Raw genomic sequence first — 23,559 nt, 5'->3', positions numbered from 1 at the left:
CACCAACACCACGTTGCACCACAGACTGTCCAGGAGTTGGCGGATGCTTTAGTCCAGGTCTGGGAGGAGATCCCTCAGGAGACCATCCGCCACCTCATCAGGAGCATGCCCAGGCGTTGTAGGGAGGTCATACAGGCACGTGGAGGCCACACACACTACTGAGCCTCATTTTAACTTGTTTTAAGGACATTACATCAAAGTTGGATCAGCCTGTAGTGTGGTTTTCCACTTTAATCTTGAGTGTGACTCCAAATCCAGGCCTCCATGGGTTGATAAATTGGATTTCCATTGATTATTTTTGTGTGATTTTGTTGTCAGCACATTCAACTATGTAAAGAAAAAAGTATTTAATAAAATTATTTCATTCATTCAGATCTAGGATGTGTTATTTTAGTGTTCCCTTTTTTTTTGAGCAGTGTATATATATTTACAAAAAATATATATGGTGGATTGGAAGTGATGCAGACAAGTACATTGATGGAAGCTACAATCTGCAATATTAAAGCTGACCTACCACATAAAAAAACGGAAAATTAAAAGAAGAAAAAAAGTTAACTATAAAAAAAACAATAAACTAGAGGTCGACCGATTAATCGGAATGGCCGATTAATTAGGGCCGATTTCAGGTTTTCATAACAATCGATAATCGGTATTTTTGGCCACCGATTTGCCGATTATTTTTTATATTTTTTTTTAAATATTATTATTAATTTATTTTTTTACACCTTTATTTAACTAGGCAAGTCAGATTAAGAACACATTCTTATTTACAATGACGGCCTAGAAACGGGGGTTAACTGCCTTGTTCAGGGGGGATTCGTTTTTGCAACCTTCGGTTACCAGTCCAACGCTCTAACCACCTGCCTTACATTGCACTCCACAAGGATTAACAGGCTGACTACCTGTTACGCGAGGGCAGCAAGAAGCAAAGGTAAGTTTCTAGCTAGCATTAGACTTATAAAAAACTATCAATCTTAACATAATCACTAGTTAACTACACATGGTTAACTCTTGGTTAACTCTACTCTTAAACTCTTGGTTAACTCTACTCTACTCTACTCTACTCTACTCTACTCTACTCTACTCTACTCTACTCTACTCTACTCTACTCTACTCTACTCTACTTAACTCTACTCTACTCTACTCTACTCTCTACACATGGTTAACTCTACTCTTAAACTCTTGGTTAACTCTACTCTACTCTACTCTACTCTACTCTACTCTAGTCTACTCTACTCTACTCTACTCTACTCTACTCTGCTCTACTTAACTCTACTCTACTCTCTACACATGGTTAACTCTACTCTTAAACTCGGACAAAAGAGAGATGCTTGTTCTATGTCCCAAGAAACAAAGAGATCTTCTGTTGAATCTGACAATTAATCTGGATGGTTGTACAGTCGTCTCAAATAAAACTGTGAAGGACCTCGGCGTTACTCTGGACCCTGATCTCTCTTTTGAAGAACATATCAAGACTGTTTCAAGGACAGCTTTTTTCCATCTACGTAACATTGCAAAAATAAGAAACTTTCTGTCCAAAAATGACGCAGAAAAATTAATCCTTGCCTTTGTTACTTCTAGGTTGGACTACTGTAATGCTCTATTTTCCGGCTACCCGGATAAAGCACTAAATAAACTTCAGTTAGTGCTAAATACGGCTGCTAGAATCCTGACTAGAACCAAAAAATTTGATCATATTACTCCAGTGCTAACCTCCCTACACTGGCTTCCTGTTAAGGCAAGGGCTGATTTCAAGGTTTTACTGCTAACCTACAAAGCACTACATGGGCTTGCTCCTACCTATCTTTCCGATTTGGTCCTGCCGTACATACCTACACGTACGCTACGGTCACAAGACGCAGGCCTCCTTACTGTCCCTAGAATTTCTAAGCAAACAGCTGGAGGCAGGGCTTTCTCCTATAGAGCTCAATTTTTATGGAATGGTCTGCCTACCCATATGAGAGACGCAGACTCGGTCTCAACCTTTAAGTCTTTACTGAAGACACATCTCTTCAGTAGGTCCTATGATTAAGTGTAGTCTGGCCCAGGGGTGTGAAGGTGAACGGAAACGCTGGAGCAACGAACCGCCCTTGCAGTCTCTGCCTGGCCGGTTTCCCCTTTCCACTGGGACTCTCTGCCTCTACCCCTATTACGGGGGCTGAGTCACTGGCTTACTGGTGTTCTTCCATGCCGTCCCTGGGAGGGGTGCGTCACTCGAGTGGGGTGAGCGACTGACGTGGTCTTCCTGTCTGGTTTGGCGCCCCCCCTTGGGCTGTGCCCTGGCGGAGATCTTTGTGGGCTATACTCGGCCTTGTCCCGGGATGGTATGTTGGAGATATCCCTCCAGTGGTGTGGAGGCTGTGCTTTGGCAAAGTGGGTGGGGTTATATCCTACCTGTTTGGCCCTGTCCGGGGGTTTCATCGGATTGGGCCACAGTGTCTCCTGACCCCTCCTGTCTCAGCCTCCAGTATTTATGCTGCAGTAGTTTATGTGTCGGGGGGCTAGGGTCAGTCTGTCTGTGTGGAGTATTTCTCTTGTCTTTTCCGGTGTCCTGTGTGAATTTAAATATGCTCTCTCTAATTCTCTCTTTCTCTTTCTTTCTTTCTCTCTCTCGGAGGACCTGAGCCCTAAGACTATGCCTCAGGACTACCTGGCTTGATGACTCCTTGCTGTCCCCAGTTCACCTGGCCGTGCTGCTGCTCCAGTTCTGCCTGCAGCTATAGAACCCTGACCTGTTCACCGGACGTGCTACCTGTCCCAGACCTGTTGTCCCAGACCTGCTGGAACCCTGACCTATTCACCGGACGTGCTACCTGTCCCAGACCTGCTATTTTCAACTCTCTAGAGACAGCAGGAGCACTCTCAAAGATCGGCTATGAAAAAGCCAACTGACACTTACTCTTGTGTTACTGACTTGTTGCACCCTCGACAACTACTATGATTATTATTATTTGACAATGCTGGTCATTTATGAACATTTGAACATCTAGGCCATGTTCTGTTATAATCTCCACCCGGCACAGCCAGAAAGGACTGGCCACCCCTCATAGCCTGGTTCCTCTCTAGGTTTCTTCCTAGGTTTTGGCCTTTCTAGGGAGTTTTTCCTAGCCACCGTGCTTCTACACCTGCATTGCTTGCTGTTTGGGGTTTTAGGCTGGGTTTCTGTACAGCACTTTGAGATATCAGCTGATGTGAGAAGGGCTATATAAATAAATTTGATTTGATTTGATGATATTACTAGTTTATCTAACGTGTCCTGCGTTGCATATAATCGATGCGGTGCCTGTTAATTTTCATTGAATCACAGCCTACTTTGACAAACAAGTGTTGATTTAACAAGCGCATTTGCAAAAAAAGTACTGTCGTTGCACCAATGTACCTAGCCATAAACATCAATGCCTAACAGGAATATATAGACTTAGCCACCCGTTAGATAAAATACGGAACGGTTCCGTATGTCACTGAAAGAAACAAACCTTTGTTTTCGAGATGGTAGTTTCCGGATTCCACCATATTAATGACCTAAGGCTCGTATTTCTGTGTGTTTATTATATTATAATTAAGTCTATGATTTGATAGAACAGTCTGACTGAGCGGTGGTAGGCAGAAGCAGGCTCGTAAGCATTCATTCAAACAGCCCTTCGCTGTGCTTCAAGCATTGCGCTGTTTATGACTTCAACCTGGGTGGGTATAATTTGTGAAACGTTCCAACAGGAATCTATTCCTAAAACTTCGTAAATAACAAGGTTTCCAAAAAACAATGCATACAAAGTTGTATAGCGGCAGAATAAGATACCGGGTAGGGAGTGGTCTATTTCATTGCGTTTTTCACTCATCACGTTTATTCCGAAAAATGGCTGTCCTCACATGTCTGTTTGCCTATGGACAAACATTAAGAATAAGCTACGTGGTGAGTTGATGCCTATTCAGCAGCTAGTTAGCTAGGTTTGTATGCGTTGCTACTTTGTATGCGTTGTTGGTTGGCAACCTTTTACTTTACGTTTTTTAGAACAGATTCCTGTTGGAAGATTCCACAAATTATACCCACCCCTTCAAGCCTATCAACTCCCAAGATTAGGCTGGTGTAACCGATGTGATATGGCTAGCTAGTTAGCCGGGTGCACGCTAATAGCGTTTCAAACGTCACTCGCTCTGAGACTTGGAGTAGTTGTTTCCCTTCCTCTGCATGGGTAACGCTGCTTCGAGGGTGGCTGTTGTCGATGTGTTCCTGGTTTGAGCCCAGGTAGGAGCGAGGAGAGGGACGGAAGCTATACTGTTACACTGGCAATACTAAAGTGCCTATAAGAACATCCAATAGTCAAAGGTATATGAAATACAAATCGTATAGAGAGAAATAGTCCTATAATTCCTATAATAACTACAACCTAAAACTTCTTACCTGGGAATATTGAAGACTCATGTTAAAAGGAACCACCAGCTTTCATATGTTCTCATGTTCTGAGCAAGGCACTTAAACATTAGCTTTCTTACATGGCACATATTGCACTTTTACTTTCTTCTCCAACACTTTGTTTTGCATTATTTAAACCAAATTGAACATGTTTCATTATTTATTTGAGGCTAAATTGATTTTATTGATGTATTATATTAAATTAAAATAAGTGTTCATTCAGTATTGTTGTAATTGTCATTATTACCAAAAAATAAAATAATAATCGGCCGATTAATCGGCAGCGGGGTTTGGCCTTCCAATAATCGGTAGCGGTGTTGAAAAAAATCATAATCGGTCGACCTCTACAATAAACACTTGTTCTCAGTTGAAGCTGACGTTTATCTCAACGAGTAGCATCTCTAGTAAATTCCGATAAAAAAAACATAAACAAAATAGAATGTCCAATCGATGATACAAATCCTGGATGTTATATTAGACAATCAGTGATGAACACAACATCCCCCCCTCTTTTAAACTACGCATGAAAGGAATTGATAAAGTCTTTGAAGGTGAGCAGGTCAAGACCGCACCCTTACAGGCCTGCAGAATGGGTGCTGCAGTGTCAGCAACAGGTGCTGTGGGGCTGGCACTTGTACTTCTAATGGTTAGAGCGATGGTTAGAGCGTAAATGCGGAAGACACATTTCAGTTGAAGGCCTTCAGTTGTACAACTGACTATGTATCCCCCTTTCAGTTGAGGCCAAGGGAGTGTGTGCAACCGGTAGTGAACCACTCAAAGTGGCATCAATGGCAGAGTGTGGACATACAGGAGGTGGCACCTTCCTCAGTCGGCTGGCATGCCAGCGAGAGCCGTCAACCAGTTGAAATGTTGCTGGGCCCAGCTGATGTTTTTACCCCTTTTTCTCCCCAATTTCGTGATATCCAATTGGTAGTTACAGTGTTGTCTCATTGCTGCAACTCCCGTATGGACTTGGGAGAGGCAAAGGTCGAGAGCTGTGAGTCCTCTGAAACACGACCCCGCCAAGCCACACTGCTTCTTGACACAAGGCTTGCTTAACCTGGAAGCCAGCCGCACCAATGTATCGGAGAAAACACCGTACACCTGGCGACCGTGTCAGCGTGCATTGTGCCCGGCCCTCCACAGGAGTCGACGCTGGGCCAATTGTGTGCCGCCTCATGGGTCTCCCGATCGTGGTTGGCTGCGACACAGCCTCGGATCGAACCAGGATCTGTAGTGACGCAGCTAGCACTGCGATGCAGTGCCTTAGACCTCTGCGCCACTCGGGAGGCCCAGCTGGAAGCTGTGCTCTCTTTCTTTGGTTGTAGCGCTCCTGACTTTTACTCTGTTGGCTTTGCACTGCTGCATTGACTGTCGAGGCTGTCGGGTTGCCAACGTATTGGCTACGTATTCCCGCAAGGTCGGGAAGATGGGGTCGTTGGCTGATTCTTGGGTCAGCTCCTTGAGCGACACTGTGTCTTGGAGAGGTGAGTGTAGGAGCTGGATGAGGTCCTCCTTGGAGTCAACCTGGGCACAAGTGGAGTCTAGGGGAACTGAGCGCGAAAGGAGGTCGGCCACCACATTGTCCCTGCCGGCGTAAACTGCAGCTTAAAGTTATACTGCTGGAGGCCGTCTACTCAGCGGTACATGCCGAGGGTCTTGTGACAAAACCCAGAGGTAGACATCAAGGGTGTGAGGGCTTGGTGGTTGGTGTGTAGGGTGAAAGAACGTCCGTAGAGGTAAATGTGCCACCGCTCGCAGACCCAGACGCATTCAATTGCCTCCCTCTCTCCAACGGAGTACTTCTGTCCGGTGGGGCTCACCGGAAAAGCCGCTGGCTTCATGTGAAAGCCGCTGGCTTCTCAATACCATCCTGAAGTTGAGAGAGGACCGCTCCCACTGCTGTGGCTGACGCGTCACAGGCGACCAGAGTTGGGCTGGTGAGGTTAAAGTGGGCCAGGACAGGTGAAATGGTCAGCAGTTCTTTGAGAGAGTGGACAGCCTGTGCATAGTTGGGTGTCCAGGCCCAGTACACCTCCTTCTTCAATAGCCGACGCAGAGGGGAGGTGATGGCCGAGTACTGGGGCAGGAAGCACAGTGATAATCAGTTAGCGTGTAGGGCCTGGCTATCCCTAAAAAGGGCCATGCATGCACAGTAAAACAACACAGCGTCACATTTGTAATTATACCTGGTTTGGATGCACTTGAACATAAGTAGGAAAATAGTCCATGTAATTGTGTTGTCATGTGTTGCTGCCTTGCTATGTTGTTGTCTTAGGTCTCTCTGTATGTAGTGTTGTGTTGTCTCTCTTGTCTTGATGTGTGTTTTGTCCTATATTTATATATATATATATATATATATATATATATTTAATAACAGCCCCATAATCCGCATTAGGCCGTCATTGTAAATAAGAATTTGTTATTAACTGACTTGCCTATAAAGGTTAAATAAAATAAAATAAAAAAAGTAATGATGTAGGCTAGCACCGCAATGGCCCCCTAAATTAGGTTATTACCGTAATTCAGTCGCAACACGGTCACCAATGACGGGTTATTACAGGCCATTTGGTGGCGCGCCTCTCATAGCTGCGGAGGAATGGTGAGAGGGAGTCATTGATTCGATGCTTTCGGTTTCTATTTATGATGAACAGACAAGTGAAACTACGAGCTTGTTCACAACCTGTCTTTCTCATAGCTCCGTGAAATAAGCGACATTAAGCGACATTAACGGGTCCAAATCGCGAAAAAAGCTTCAAAATAAAAATCTTCCGTTTACTTGAACACAATATCACAAATTGTAGTTAGTAGACTAACATTTTGCCTGTTTAGATATGCGTTCTGTTTTTCTGATCCTACCCTCCACTTTTCATGCTATTCAGGAGGTATTGAGGCTAATTGTTGAGTTCTAGTGGTTATGTGTAAATAGGTACTCTGCCAAGGTGGGTAAATGAAATAAAAGATGCAATCAGTGCATGTTCAAAAACGTAATTAGGGACATAAATCACATCTAATGAAATACATAATAAGTCGTAGGACTCACTCTGTGTGCAATAATAGTGTTGTCATCTCTGTACCCCACACTTATCTGCAAAGTCCCTCAGTCAAGCAGGGCATTTCAAACACAGATTCAATGACAAAGACTAGGGAGGTTTCTCAATGTTTCGCAAAGAAGGGCACCTATTGGTAATTTAAAAATGTAAAAATGCAGACATTGAATATTCCTTTGAGCGTGGTGAAGTTATTAATTACATTTTGGATGGTGTATCAATACACCCAGTCACTACAAAGATACAAGAATCCTTCCTAACTCAGTTGCCAGATTGGAAGGAAAACGCTCAGGGAATTCACTGTGAAGCCAATGGTGACAAAAACAGTTACAGAGTTTAATGGCTGTTATAGGAAAAAATTCAGGATGGATCAACAACATTGTAGTTACTCCACAACACCAGCCTAATTGGCAGAGTGAAAAGAAGGAAGCCTGTACAGAATAAAACATATTCCAAAACATGCTTCCTGTATTCAACAAGGCACTAAAGTAATACTGCAAAAAATGTGGCAAAGCAATTCACTTTTTGTCCTGAATACAAAATGTTATGTTTGGGGCAAATCCAATGCAACACTACTGAGTAACTACCACTCTCCATATTTTCAAGCGTAGTGGTGGCTGCATCATGCTATGAGTAAGCTTGTAATCGTTAAGAACCGGGGAGTTTTTCAGGATAAAAAAAGAAACCAAATGGAACTAAGCACAGGCAAAATCCTAGAGGAAAACCTGGTTCAGTCTGCTATCACTAGACACTGGGAGATGAATTCACCTTTCAGCAGCACAATAACCTAAAACACAAGGACAAATATACACTGCAGTTTCTTACCAAGAAGAAGACAGTGGATGTTCCTGAGTGGCCTAGTTACAGTTTTGACTTAAATCTGCTTGAAAATCTACGGCAAGAACTGAAAATGGTTGTCCAGCAATGATCAACAACCAATTTGACAGAGCTTGAATCATTTTTAAAAGAATAATGGGAAAATGTTGCACAATCCAGGTGTGGAAAGCTCTGAGAGACTTACCCAGTAAAAGTGACAGCTGTAATCACAGCCAAAGGTGCTTCTACAAAGTATTGACTCAGGGGTGTGAATACTTATCTAATCAAGATATATAATGTTTTATTTTTCATATTTTTTTTACAAATGTTATAATTTTTCTTCCACTTTGACATCGCAGAGTATTTTGTGCAGATCGTTGACAAAAAAAATGACAGATTCATTTTGATCCCTCTTTCTGACACAACAAAATGTGGAGAAAGTCAATGGGTGTAAATACTTTCTGAAAGCATTGTAAGTGGATCCTATCCTCCCTCGCATAGGCTTCTTTCTGTCCCTAACACTAAAACTAAAACAACAATCATATTAAAACAGAGCAGATTTTTAAACGAAATAAAAACGCGTCAATTGGATCTGAAGACTAACTGAAATTTAAACTGAATTCCAAATTAAAAATCGTCAAAATAATAGAAATAAAAACAAATACAGAAACACGAAAGTATAATAACGGATGAGCCTTGAGAGGAAAGACAGTGTAAGGAATAGTGAATGTTGAAACACCGTGTTCCAGTATGTTTGTGAGCAGTAAATGAACATAATGAGTATCTCTGTGTGGTGAATGTATGTTTCTCACCATGCAGACGATGGGCTACAGCAGCTTGTCACTAGGCACGTCCATCCAGGTCAATTCTATGGACGGCAAGCACGGGGTCAGAAGGTAATCCACCATCAATTGACTGTTGGTACAGGATGGCCCTCGCACCTATAGTACCATCACAAGCAAAAAAAAACTATCATAAATCTTAAAAGTAGAGATAAAGAGACACCTTAAGTGTGGTATGCAAGAGTCGACTGCAATAGACTTACTATATCATGTGTATAAATGACCTTTTTGAAGTGTGTGGCTGACTGCACTTTCGTGACAGGCTGCATGAGGGCATCTCGTACATTGATGCTAATGTCGGCCCCAGAGTAGCCTTCTGTCTTCTTGGCGAGCGTCTGCAGGTCTGCGTCACTCAGGCTGTGGGTGGTGTTGCCCAGGTGCAGCCGGAACATCTGGCTCCTAGCGGGCTCGTCTGGGAGAGAGATGTGCTGTAGATACGTTTCTCAAACCTGACGGTGACATAATGCACTGGGAATAGTTGATAATGGCTTTATTTTATCAGTTATTTTTTTTATTTTTTCCTTGAACAGTACAACACAAAACATTTCCCATTTAATAGCTATTGTTCTACAAGCATTTCAAGAAAAATGTAGCCGTTAGCCCTGACAAACTTCAAATCTAACGGTCTGGTTAGTTTTATAAAGATGAATGACAAACCACACACAAACACACACACACACCCTGACCCCTGTGTTTAGTTCTGAGCTGCACGCCGTCGTGGCTGAAGAGGCGGACGGGTGTCGTCTGCGGTGGCCATCTGCATACAGGTAGCTCCGCCCCACACGGGAGACTTCCTTATAAGGAGGGGGAAGGAGCAACTCGCACTGCTCTGGTAGCAGACACTGAACACATCTAGAGAGAGAGAGAGGAAGGGGTTAACCCTCAACACTTCTCAGCCCAAAATGCTGCAGCACATAATTATCTGTAGTATGCATTATCCTGTAACTTTTCTTTAGCAAAGATAAAGGCTAACCTACCTTTGGCCAGTTTTTCAAACTCCTTCATGGGAAGCCTGGTCTCTGTCTCAAACTTTTGACAGCACCATCAGGATCTTACAGCCTTCCAGACCACTAAGGACGGACTCTCCTGCCTGGGAGAGAGAGGAGGAGGGCGAGAGAGACAGACAGAGCGACTGAAGAGAGACCGAGGGAGAGAGGGGAGAGTGAGGCAGAGATGGGGGAGTGAGAAAGAGAGAGAGAGAGAGAGAGAGAGAGAGAGAGAGAAATCAATCATTTAGGCTCTTGAATCGCATCACTGTTAGATGTGCTGTATTTTTTTATGAGGATAAAGCACCTAAACACTTATTGAGACAGGATTTTGAGTGAGCATGTTGTTTATCATTCCGACCATCTCCCAGAAGTAGATGGCCATCTCGCTGAGGTTCTGCAGCACAGCCCAGATGAACTGGGAGTCCCAGTGAAAGAGACAGCGCTGCCTCCTGTACAGACACTCCCCTAGAAACAACTTATTCACCTGGGAGGCAGGGAAAGAGGGGGAAGAGGGAGAGAGAGATGGATATACAGAGCACAGGAGGTTGGTGGTGCCTTAATTGGGGAGGACGGGCTCGTGGCAATGGCTGGAGCGGAATCAGTGGAATGGTATCAAATACATCAAACACTTGGTTTCCAGGTGTCTCAGTTGGTAGAGCATGGTGTTTGCAACGCCAGCATGGTGTGTGCAACACCAGGGTTGTGGGTTCGATTCCCACGGGGGGCCAGTACAAAAAAAGAAATGTAAATAAATAAATAAAAATGCATGAAATGAAATGTATGCATTCACTACTGTAAGTCGCTCTGGATAAGAGCGTCTGCTAAATGACTAAAATGTAAATGTTTGATGCCATTCCATTTGCTTTGTTCTAGCCATTATTATGAGCTGTTCTTCCCCTCCTGTGATAGAGAGGGGAAGAGGGAGAGAGTGAATACAGTTTGGTTAGCATAGCAGTCACAGTTACATTATATGGCCAGTAATGCAGTGGTATCACCATAGCAGCATTGATAATTATATTATATTATAACTATATTGGTGGAGTTTACTCTCACCAGACCTTGTCATTGATAACAGATGCATTTGTAATGTACAACAGTGCTGTGAGGGGACACTCCTACAAACACTGGCTGCGTCCTATTCCCTATATAGTATAGTGTTTTATTGTTTTCTGGACTGGATAGTGCGTGTGGTGTTTGTTGCCTTAATGACAACATGTCATGTGGATGTCATTGAAAAAGTATGTGTCCCACAATACAAAACATTATCTTATCTGTTGTAACAATGACATATCTGAACAAGATCATAAACTTGAAATATTATTCTACCATGGGTGTGTCCATCTTTCTGTTTGATTGAGCAGTTGTGTTGTGTAATTTGTCATCCTCCGTATCTCCAACAAAGAGGTAAATTCCTCCAGCAGCTTTAGAATAGAATAGATTTGAATAAATAGAATAATATACTCTATCCTATCATCATTATCCTCCCAGCCTCCAACAAAGAGGTCAATTCCTCCATCAGCTTTGATCTTCTCCTAGAAGGAATCACACTCCTCTATGAGGTTGGCAGCGTTATCATCCAGAATATGGGTGGACCCAGATTTGATGTCAATGTGCTTAAAGAAGTTATTCCAGATGAAGGAATGGTAGCTCTCTGGGTGATTCCTCGGAACACCTGCATAGTTTGTTGAGAATGTACATTTTTGTCAGCGGTGATGGTAGATTTTGGCCATAGACCTCTATGGTATTAAATGGTACAGTAGAACTTAGACGTGAAAACCTTTAATGGATTTTTTTTTTTGCTATCAAGTGACAGTAGATTTCTTCTGAATTTTTTTTCTTATGTGGTCAATCTCTATGGTATTAACCTGGATGTTATTAGGAGAGGTTCTGAGGATACTAAAACACCCCCTTTGTAATGGTGACCAAGGGGGCGTATGGTGACAAAGGGCTTTATTACAGACGGAAATACTCCTCTGTTTCATCAGCTGTCTGGGTGGCTGGTCTCAGACGATTCCGCAGGTGAAGTAGCCCGATGTGGAGGTTCTGGGCTGGTGTGGTTACACGTGGTCTGCTGTTGTGAGGCCGGTTGGACATACTGCCAAATTCTCTAAAACGACATTGGTAGAGAAATTAACATTCAATTCTCTGGCAACAGCTCTGGTGGACATTGCATGGACATCAGCATGTCAATTGCACGCTCCTTCAAAACTTGAGACATCTGTGGCATTGTGTTGTGTGACAAAACTTCACATTTTTGAGTGGCCTTTTATTGTCCCCGGCACAAGGTGCCCCTGTGTAATGATAATGCTGTTTAATCAGCTTCTTGATATGCCACACCTGCCAGGTGGTTGGATTATCTTGGCAAATGAGAAACACTAACTAACAGGGATGTAAACAAATGTGTGCACAAAATTAGAGTAATACGCTTTTTGTGCCTATTTGAACATTTCCGGGATCTTTTATTTCAGCTCATGAAACATGGGACCAACACTTAACATGTTGCGTTCATATTTTTGTTCAGGTTATATATACTGAAAAAAATCAAGTTTCTATTTTCAATAAATGTATGTTTACGTAACTTTAAAGAATATTTGCTGTGTGATTTTAAATCTAAAAAACGTAATGTAACAGCCAAGTAACATTTATTCAGGTTGACTTTTATTTAGAAAATTAGCCGTATGATCACATGACCTCAATGTCGCTAGGTTCACAATGCTATTTCCTATGTCTCCTAGGACGGGTTGCACCAGTTGGGCGTAAAACAATTGGTTTTATACGCTCGCTCGGCGTGGCTACTGGTTTTGGAATCAGAATTGACAGCTTTCCGCGATGGCAGACAAGGAAGAGGACACAACCCGTGTCTGTGACCAGTGGTGAGATAATTAAAACATTTTAATATTTAAAACGTTCAAAAGAAAGCATCAAAGTAACAGTGGATATTCTTCAGCATGAATTGGTAGAATATGTGCATCGTCTACTTTTATTTTCCTAAAGACCTACCATTAGTTTGTTGAGAGAGACTGTTCACTTCATAATAAGATACATTGTCAATAATATTCACTGGGCTGCCATAATTTCATCTTTACAAGAGGCATTTCAGTCAATACATGGAATCCTAGTCTAGAATCTTTGAAAGGAAAAGTGCAAGTTGTCGAAAATATAAATAATCAAGTAAAGTACTGATACCCCAAAAAACGACTTAAGTACTACTTTTCAAGTATTTTTACTTAAGTACTTTAAACCACTGCACACACAGGTCTGTGGTCTTGTCGTGCCTCAAACACTTCTCCTCTGCTCGTTTTCCACTATCAGTCACAAGGAGGTGGCTGTGTCCAACTTTGCCTTGCACGAGTCCCACTGCCGGCGGTTCCTCTGCCTGTGTCCAGACTGTGATGAGCCGGTTCCCAGAGAGCTATTGGAGCAGCACCATCAGAACCAGCACGCCCAGGTAAACGACTCTGCTGTAATGAAAACAGGATCACTTCCAAATACTTGAGTAGATGTTGATAGATAAAGGGCCCAATTGTTTATTTCCGATATATTGTCGTTTCGTCACTCCCACAGGTGAAATGCACCAAGTGCAACAAAAAGGTGGAGCGTTGCCAGCTACTGGCCCATGAGGTGAGACTGCTCAACGGTCACCCGCATTGCCCCACACACACACACACACACACACACACACACACACACACACACACACACACCATGACGATGCCGTTTCAGTGAATGGATTGGAATGAGTTCCTCTGCATGATCGTCATAATCAAACTGTAATTGATACAGGTGTATAATAACGATTGTTATTCAGAATTAATCACCCCCCCCCCCCCCCCAGTCGGACGAGTGTAAGGAAAGGCTGCAGTGCTGTGAGTTCTGCCAGTTGGAGCTGCCGCTGTCGGCCATGGTGGAGCACAGCGTGGCGTGTGGCAGTCGCACAGAGCGCTGCTCCGACTGCGGACGCTACATCACTCTGAGGGACCAGCCAGAGCATGCCCAGATGTGCCCTGACCTCCATGTTCCCGATAACCCCTCCCCGCCATCCTCCAACAGTGAGGCTACCCCCTACACTTCAGTTTAACTTGACTTGCCATATGTAATATTCAACACATTGGGAAATGGAAATCATAATCACCATCCAGTCAGATGAGTTTGATATAATGCTGTTCAATGTTATGTTATATTCAAACTAATGTGGTGTTTTCTGGATGCAGGCAGGCGAACAGCAGTTGTTTGCAGGAGCTGTATGAGGTCTTTCCCATTGGAGGAGATGGCAGAACATCAGGTATGTTCTTATTTAACAGCATGAACCCAATTTATCATTATCAGATCATTCCTCCTTGTTTTGCCCGCTTCCGGTACCTATATTAAGCCTACTTCTGGACAAACAAGTATTCTCAAAGCAGGTTCTCCATGGAAAGAGCTTTGTGTTTAAATGACTTGTTCAAATCTCTTCCCCAACTGCTAGCTGGAGTGTGACCACACATCAGAGGAGGCTGAACAGGAACAGCCTAGTCCTCGTATGACCAATTCTATGAAGTCTGCATTGTTCTCAGCCCAAGGCAGGAGGCAAGAGGGAAGAGAGGGGGATGTTGACCAGATCAGCACCTGTCCTCACTGTCACCTGGCTCTCCCCGTAGTCACACTACGATGGCATGAGGTACAGCGCTGTCCCAAAAACACAGTAGCCTTCTGGGTTGGGTCAATTCCTTTTCAATTCAATCTCCAACCCTGGAATTGACCCAAACCCTGGTCCCCTTTTTAATCATTTGGAGTGATGAAAAAGAGACAAACTAACTGGATCTTTTGTTTCTTCTTTCAGGCCAAATGTCAGATCCATGTCAACTTGAAATGAGAAACGTGCTCAGAACTTCTGAAGGAACACTCCATGGTGAACTGGTGTAGTGGTTGACAAATTATTAAAAACACAATGAAGTTGTGTTAGTTGTGATTTATTTGAGCAAACCGCAAGTTTTCTTTGCCCGAAAATCTGTACTTCAGAGGCAGTTGAGGTATTTCTGGTGATTGGGCAGGTTGGTTAATAGTAAGAGATTAGGACTTATTATATTAGTCAGGATTCTTCTCTACAAGAGGACAAGAGACCTATTTTATGATTGTTGTATAATACATTGTTTACAACTGAAATACAGTTCTGAAAATGGGAATCTTTTCTCCATCATTGAACTCATCAAAAGTTTGACATTTTAATATTTGTTTACTAATGTACATAACTGATTTACAATAAAATGTTTTGCTGTACGCACACTTAAGGATATTATATTTTTGTTAATAATGGATCCAAATACTGTGAGCCGTCCAGTTTAGTCTTCTCCTATTGTGATGTCACAAGGTGTCCCTTTGGTTTCATGGTGACGACAATAAAAGCTGTCAAGGTTCCAGAGCTTTGGTGTCTAATCATTTCCAGGTGATAACTGGGACACATTGATGGCCACCCAACGGACATGTGCCCTCTGCTTCTCTGTAGTCCAAGTGAACCCCAGAGTCACATAGAATACATTTCAGACTACAGGGAGAACTTTTTCTTTACGTTTGGTGGATGAATACTGAGAGACGTTAGTGGTTTGGCAAAACTTCTTCCTTGTAAATGAATTACCCCGAGGATCCAGAGGAACAGCTCTCGGAGGATGAAAACGAAGAAGAAGAGGAGGGGGAGGATGAAGGAATAGAGATAATAGAGGAGGAGGAGGAGGAAGAAGGCGAGGCGGAGGAAGATAAGGAGCCTAAACTGGGCTGGGCTAACCTCCCGGACGTGTGTCTGCGGCAGGTGTTCTGGTGGCTGCGTGACCGTGACCGTGTCAAGGCGGCCCTGGTGTGTCGCCACTGGCACCACGTCATGCGCTCGCCCTCTCTCTGGAGGGTTCGAACCTTCAACTTCTCCGGCCGCATCTCCAGGACCCGCCGCTCGGAGCTGGAGACGGCCGTGTGTTACGCCAAGACCTACGGCGCCTACCTGGAGGATCTGGAGATCCGCTTCTCGCACCCCCTCAACTCTCTGGTGTCCCGGCGCTTTCAGCAGACGCTTAGGACCTTCCTCGCCGCACTGCGTAAAACCAGAGGCGGACTACGCCGCCTAACTGTCAACCACATGGAGCTGGACCGCGCCGCCTGGTGCCGCAGCGTACGCAAGGCGCTGGTGCGCAGCCTCACCTTCTACCTGCGCCGCGAGAGCTCCCGCCTGGGCTACTTGAGCCTGCGGGGGGCCCGCCTCAACCTGCCCCAGGGCCTGGAGGTGCTGGAGGCCGTGGCTGCATCTCAGCAGCAGAACCACCTGTGCCGCCGGCCCGGCATCACCCACCTCAACCTGGAGGACTTCTTCTCACAGCCGCTGGCCGTCTTCATCAGCCCCGCCTTCCCCCAGGTCATGAACCGCTTCCAGGGCCTCTGCACCCTTACCCTCAACTACAGCTGCCTGTCGGCCGAGCTGCTGGCGGCCCTGTCTGAGGTGTGTAGGAGCCCGGGCGGGGGAGGGTCCCTGCAGACGTTCACCATACGATGCCATATCCACGAGCCCCACATCCAGGTGGTCTGGGGGGATGCCTGGTCCCAGCTGGCCCAGCGTTGTCCCGACCTCCGTGTGCATATCACAGTGGAGCGGATCCTCGACATAGACAAGCTGGGGAGGATTCTGCTCAGAGAGATCCCGCTGCGCTCGCTCAGTCTCACCAGTTGCTACTTCAGTGAACAGGACTGGAGTGCCAAGCCAGCCCTTACCAACCTAGTGCCCTGCTACAGGAGCTGTTTACAGGTGAGGATTGGTTTCTCTACCCGTCAATACACAGTAGCAGTCAGCTATGGAGCGATGATGGCACCACTTAGGCTACTGGTTGGTGTGGCGATAGTCTGTGCAGTGTATCAAGTGTTTTTCATGTACCTGCATTGTCTTTTTATATCCATGCAGTTCAGAAAGATTAAGCCTAGTCCTGGACTAAGAGAATCTCCATTGAGAATGTGTTTTAGTCCAGGACTAGGCTTAATCTATGTCAGGGAAACCGTCCCAAGAGACATGACTCTAAGGACTGCATTCAACCTGTATTGCAGAAGTATCGCGGAAAATGTACATTTTAAAGCTAATGTTGCCGCGTTCGTGGAGACTGCATTCACAGTAAACGCTGCATACGTCAGCTCAATCGGAAACGACCTTTACATTGTTACGCAGATCTTCCGCGATATGGAATGAATCCACGGAATGAATGAATGGTCAATAGGAAGTCAGTGGCGCTCATACTTTAACAAGAAACATGAGTCCATCTTGAAGTGTCGTGAATCTCTCTCCACCCCATTCCGGGGGTTAGAAACTGACCCTGGACCTGAACAACAGCCATGAGTCTGTGGACGAGGAGCTGCTGGATGTGGTGCTGCTGTGCAGCCAGCTGGTCTACATGAAGGTCTGGGCATTCCTGGACATCAGCTTCCTGGACCGGCTGCTGCAGAAACGCCTGGAAAAGAAAATCATCCTAAGGACCATCAAGGTGAGCCAGAGCTCTGGGAGCTAGGCCAAGGCCATTTAGGCCTACCGACCTGCGTACCAATCTATGTCCTGGCATTGAAGCGATTTACTAACACAAGCTCCACACACTAGCCTGCTGTGTTCTCCTGCCCAGTGAACTGGGATATTGCAGGCATTTTAAAGTTTGTTTGGGTCATAAATGAAACAGCCTTCAGCTGGGCAGTCATCTTTGTCAGTTCTTAAAGGGGCAGGTCCCATTTTCCTTCCTCTAATACGGCTAACACTTCATGTGTTGTACCTAGCTACAGCAACGTGCATTACTGTTATGTGAGCAATATACTGTCTGGTTTATAAGCTGCTTGTGTTTGTGTCCCAGGTGCGGATCTACATCAACAAATATGAGACTCAGGACGAGGATGAGCAGCTGGAGGAAGTGTACTCTCGCTACAGACAACTCATCAACTCAGAGCTCCACTACTTCGCCATCTCCTACCCCATGCTCTGACTCCTGCCTGACAGACACGTGGGCCCATAAAGACAGCATTTCTTTTAATAATAGCACCAGTTAAAGGAAGAGGAGGAAGGAACTACAATTTGATACACAATCATGATGGGTCTGGCAAATACACACACACACCCGCCATCGCTGTAGATAAACACACGCTCCACAACTCTGGTCCTCCTTTTCTTCAAACCCAAATATTGTATTAAAATTGCTGCAAACAATACAAGCACTCCAACTTTCCATCACAATGTATACCTCATATTTTATTTATCTGTAAAATGCTAGCCTGGGTATGTCAGCATCAGCTAAAGAACACCACTATAAAGTCCCTCCAGTGTGGCCATGGTCTAGGCTTGTCCCAGATCTGTTAATGCAAGACAGCACAAACAGATCAGGGACCCGGCTTGTCATGGTGGGAGTGGTATTCAGAAGCTGTGGATGGAGATGGGCTGGCGGAGCTGGGTGCAGATGACCTCGTCGATGTAGAGAGAGTGGGACTTGACCTGGATCTCCTCTTCCAGGATCAGCTGGGAGCGGGTCAGGGCCAGCAGCTCCATCTCTGACTGGGCCTGGGCCTCTCGCAGTCTGTGGGGTCACAGGGTTGACTCAGGACAATGGGAGACTACTACAACTCATGGCAAATAGGCAAAACATTCATTATGTCATTCACATAATACATTCGGAAAAGTCTCTTAACTAGAGATACTGTAGCTGTATCTACTAAACAAAAAGACTTGAAATGAAAGCTGTGATATCCTGTTTGTATAACAAAACCATGAGTATAAGGAATCACTGATCACTGGGTTGTGTCAGGATAACTAATCTTATACTTCATACAGAGATAAATCATGACTGTAAAGTACTACAAAATAGCTTGACTTGTAGTTGAAGTGAAAATAGTGGCCAGAGATCCTAGATAGGTTAGAAGAGATAAGTAGGAAGAGTTAGGTACAGTAGACAGGAAAGTGGAGTTCATCGTCACCTCTTGATGTGGGCTGTGAGCTCCTGGACCTCGGAGAGCAGGCGGACCTGGACTGGGTCATGGCAGAGCTCGATGCTGGGTCTCTGGCTGCGGGCGGACAGCCGCGTCTGGGCCACCTTCAGGGGACCTGCTTTGTCTTCGATGGCCACGCGCAGGGCCTCCAGGTTGCACTCCTGGCTGGCCACCTCTGACAGAACCTTTTCAGGGGGAACGGAGGGAAATCATTCCAGTAACTAATCATAGGGGGAATCATTCCAGTAACTAATCATAGGGGAATCACTCCAGTAACTAATCATAGGGGGAATCATTCCAGTAACTAATCATAGGGGGAATCATTCCAGTAACTAATCATAGGGGGAATCATTCCAGTAACTAATCATAGGGGGAATCATTCCAGTAACTAATCATAGGGGGAATCATTCCAGTAACTAATCATAGGGGGAATCATTCCAGTAACTAATCATAGGGGAATCATTCCAGTTACTAATCATAGGGGGAATCATTCCAGTAACTAATCATAGGGGAATCATTCCAGTTACTAATCATAGGGGGAATCATTCCAGTAACTAATCATAGGGGGAATCATTCCAGTAACTAATCATAGGGGGAATCATTCCAGTAACTAATCATAGGGGAATCATTCCAGTAACTAATCATAGGGGAATCATTCCAGTAACTAATCATAGGGGGAATCATTCCAGTAACTAATCATAGGGGGAATCATTCCAGTAACTAATCATAGGGGGAATCATTCCAGTAACTAATCATAGGGGGAATCATTCCAGTAACTAATCATAGGGGGAATCATTCCAGTAACTAATCATAGGGGGAATCATTCCAGTAACTAATCATAGGGGGAATCATTCCAGTAACTAATCATAGGGGGAATCATTCCAGTAACTAATCATAGGGGAATCATTCCAGTAACTAATCATAGGGGGAATCATTCCAGTAACTAATCATGGGGGAATCATTCCAGTAACTAATCATAGGGGAATCATTCCAGTAACTAATCATAGGGGAATCATTCCAGTAACTAATCATAGGGGGAATCATTCCAGTAACTAATCATAGGGGGAATCATTCCAGTAACTAATCATAGGGGGAATCACTCCAGTAACTAATCATAGGGGAATCACTCCAGTAACTAATCATAGGGGGAATCATTCCAGTAACTAATCATAGGGGGAATCATTCCAGTAACTAATCCCAGGGTGACATGTAATTTAGTGGTTGATAGCTTTTAGCCAGTAACTGAAAGGACGCTGGTTCATATCCTTGAGCTGACTAGGTGAAAACATCTGCCGACGTGCCCTTGAGCAAGACGTGTAACCCTAATTGCGCCTATACGTCGTTCAGGATAAGAGCGTCTGCTTAATGACTGTAATTTAAAATGTGGGGGAATTGCTTCAGTAACTAATCATAGGGGGGAATGGCTTGGGTTATGCATATAAAGTACGCTTTTTCACATTCCTGCTTACCTTTACCAAGTGGTCCTCTAGTTGCCCTTTGGCTGTCTTGGTCTCCTGGACCTGCAGCCGGAGGGCAGTGCCCATAGCGTTGTGCTGCCTGCGCATGTCAGCAGCCGTCTGCTCCAGGAGGCTGTCCACCAGAGCCCTCAGCGATAGGGAGTTGTTCTTCTCGCGCTCTGCTTTGAGGATGTTGATGTTGGAGAAGGTCTCCCACTCCTCTGGTGTCACAGTGGCACTAGGATTGGAGGGATTAAATGTTGTATGTTTTTTTGTTCAGTGTGTCATGAAAGGATGGCAGATTAACCAGGCTGTATCTCAACCGGCAGTGATTGGGAGTCCCATAGGGCGGCGCACAATTGGCCCAGCGTCGTTAGGGTTTGGCCGGGGTAGGCCGTCATTGTAAATAAGAATTTGTTCTTAACTGACTTGCCTAGTTAAATAAACGTTAAATAAAAACTAAAAACCTGTAGAAAAGGTTTAGATAAGTAGGGTGGATAGAGGAGGTATTACACTGACCTCTGCTGGCTGAAGGGAGTAATGCTTCTAAAGGACCTACTGTATGCAGAATGCCCCAACTATCCTTTACAAAGCACTGTGACAGGCCTTCTATTTCTATCTGTAGAATTATGACTTTTGCTGCAGGTGAGACTGCATTCCTGGTGAACAGAAGGGATGATCTTTTGTTTCATTGTATTTCCTACTGCCCCACATTGCACAAACACAAGCGTCATCGTTTTACCCGGGTACTGCGAGTGATGTCTGACTAGTCACGTTGTCAATATTCGGGGAGGTGTTTGTGAGGATGGAGCAGAAACCATCAATCTGCTCTGCTTGGAACTTGTCCCGTAGGTCTTTCTCTAGGTAGTACTTTGCAGAGCGGTTCAGTCTGGAGCCAGAACAGAAAAAGAATGAGATAATGAGACTTGATCGTGTGTGTGTGACAAACCACTTCCTCCCCTCACCCACCTGATCTGTTCATTGGTCTGCTCCAAGGTGCGGTTCAGCAGTGATGTCACTCCCTCGATCACCTCCCTCTCCTTCATCAGTTCCCGCTCCACGTCGTCATGTACCAGGTCAATGGAAACACGCCTCTGCCTGAAACACACATGGAGACAGATGGTTACTTAAGGCAAAAAGCAAAAGTAGGGTATAACGCGAATATCTAGAGAAAGACCTAGTCAGTTGTACAACTGAATACATTGAACTGAAGTGTCTTCCGCATATAACCCAACCCCTCTGAATTATACAGGTGCGGGGGGCTGCCATAATCAACATCCATGTCATAGGCGCCTGGGGAACAGGCGCCTATGCCCCTTGCTCAGGGGCAGAAAGACAGGTTTTTACCTTGTCAGCTCGGGGATTCGATCCAGCAACCTTTCGGTTACTGTTCCAACACTCCTACCCACCAAGCTACCGAAAGTTTGTGAATTTAAATCTCATCATGGATAACTTTAGCATTTTCGCTAATAATCAACTTTTCAACTACTTACAACTTTTTAGCTACTTTGCAACTACATAGCATGTTAGCTAACCCTTTCAGCCAACCATAACCATAATCTCCTAAACTTAACCCCAAACCCTAGCCTAAACCTAAAGTTAGACACCTAGCCAGAATTTGTAACATATCATACATTTAAAAAATGTGTAACACTGTACGATTTGCAAATTCATAACATATTGTACATTTTACAAATTGGTAACATATAATATGAATTGTAATTCGTAACATATCAAACAAAATGGGTGATGCACATCCACAAATTAATACATAACATATGAAATGTAACATATCATACTAAATGGAATCCCTAGAATTTACATACAGCATAATACGAAATGCTCTGATACCAGGTTGCACTACTACTGAAGGATCTCCTTCCTATCTGTTGGTCTTAGTCTGGTGACTCTGTTGGAACAGTGAGCAGACTCCTTCCCACCTAATTGTGTATCACTGCATTTTCCAACTGACTGATTGGGAGTTTACTCCTCACCGTTCAGTCATGCACTGCAGGGCGACTCTGAGGGGCTCGGCACAGCTCTCCAAGGCTCTCTCCACCCGGCTCTTATAGGATATCAGCACCGCAATCTCCTGGACAATCTCCTCCAACTTCTGGTCTAGCTCTGTCCTCCAGAACTTGATGTCATGGATTCTCTGCTCTGAACACAGAGATAGGATGGTAAGAATGGTGTGTGGTTGGGTATTATCAGAGGTTGTCATGTAATGTACGTGTCATTACAAAGTGGAACAGACAAACCATTCGTTTGCAGTGATGGATCAACCACTACTTTGACAGAAACAGATTCTGTTATCATCTCCTCTAATTGACGTCATCTTACCCAGTCTCTTGTTGGCATCCTGTTGCATGCGTTTGGCTGCCATGCCACTCTCCTCTATCAGCCTCTTACTCTCAGCCGTGAGTCGCTCAGAGCGTGAACGCTCAGCCTCCGCATTCCCATAATGTATTTGGTTTGCAAGCCTCCATTCTGGTGGCAGGAACTTGGGCGGAGGGTCCATCAACCTAGACATTTCTCCACTGCAATTCTTTCAGTCTGGAAGGGGGGAAAAAACAATACTCTTTCCTTTCAATAAAGCAACAACATCACAAATGTCACACAATAAGGCAGATTAATAAGGCAGATCATGTTTTACCAAAACCAGTAAATAGCCTAGCAAACTACCAACTAAATAGCAATTAACTACAGTAGCTAACTAGGATGGACATTTTTTTTTTTGACTTGCTACAGTAATGTTAGCAAGCTAGCTAGCTAGCGAGTTGTCATATAAACTTGTGCAAACTAGCTAACAAACATGGCATGCAAGATGTCAGCGAAATATAAGTAGTGAGCTAAATCTCTCTTCCTACTATACCTCTACTGTGCGGTGTGAAACACTGGTTCGTGTTAAAAGTTGCAACAACGTTGCCCGTCTCGCCTGCCATGAATGAACTGAAGAACAGGTTGTAAACAAACGGTTGCTAGATCAACGCATGACGTCGTAGTCTGGGCGGAGCGATCAACCGCGGGACA

The 23,559-nt window shown here is 44.5% G+C and overlaps 3 protein-coding genes across 3 annotated transcripts; 2 read left to right on the top strand and 1 right to left on the bottom strand.

Moving 5' to 3' along the window:
- Positions 1 to 12,820: 12,820 nt before the first annotated feature.
- xaf1 (XIAP associated factor 1) lies at positions 12,821 to 15,502 on the top strand. Its single transcript, XM_029714723.1, has 7 exons — positions 12,821 to 12,981; positions 13,421 to 13,556; positions 13,673 to 13,729; positions 13,944 to 14,157; positions 14,320 to 14,390; positions 14,574 to 14,765; positions 14,928 to 15,502. The coding sequence occupies exons 1-7, from the start codon at positions 12,938 to 12,940 to the stop codon at positions 14,958 to 14,960; spliced, it is 747 nt and encodes a 248-aa protein (XP_029570583.1). The 5' UTR covers positions 12,821 to 12,937; the 3' UTR covers positions 14,961 to 15,502.
- Positions 15,503 to 15,628: 126 nt separating this feature from the next.
- On the top strand, positions 15,629 to 18,318 carry LOC115163105 (F-box only protein 39-like). The gene is made up of 3 exons (XM_029714720.1): positions 15,629 to 16,871; positions 17,419 to 17,595; positions 17,950 to 18,318. Exons 1-3 carry the CDS (start codon positions 15,711 to 15,713, stop codon positions 18,076 to 18,078), a joined length of 1,467 nt encoding a protein of 488 aa, XP_029570580.1. The 5' UTR covers positions 15,629 to 15,710; the 3' UTR covers positions 18,079 to 18,318.
- Positions 18,257 to 23,540, bottom strand: tekt1 (tektin 1). Its single transcript, XM_029714721.1, has 8 exons — positions 23,402 to 23,540; positions 22,870 to 23,082; positions 22,524 to 22,689; positions 21,499 to 21,627; positions 21,272 to 21,418; positions 20,542 to 20,767; positions 19,061 to 19,257; positions 18,257 to 18,663 (listed from the first exon to the last, which is right to left on the bottom strand). The coding sequence occupies exons 2-8, from the start codon at positions 23,057 to 23,059 to the stop codon at positions 18,504 to 18,506; spliced, it is 1,215 nt and encodes a 404-aa protein (XP_029570581.1). The 5' UTR covers positions 23,060 to 23,082; positions 23,402 to 23,540; the 3' UTR covers positions 18,257 to 18,503.
- Between the last annotated feature and the right edge of the window lie 19 nt (positions 23,541 to 23,559).

This window comes from Salmo trutta, chromosome 26 (genome assembly GCF_901001165.1).
Source record: "Salmo trutta chromosome 26, fSalTru1.1, whole genome shotgun sequence".
NCBI lineage: Eukaryota > Metazoa > Chordata > Actinopteri > Salmoniformes > Salmonidae > Salmo > Salmo trutta.
The sequence above is the reverse complement of the archived record's forward strand: the minus strand, read 5'-3'. Positions and strand labels throughout refer to the sequence as shown.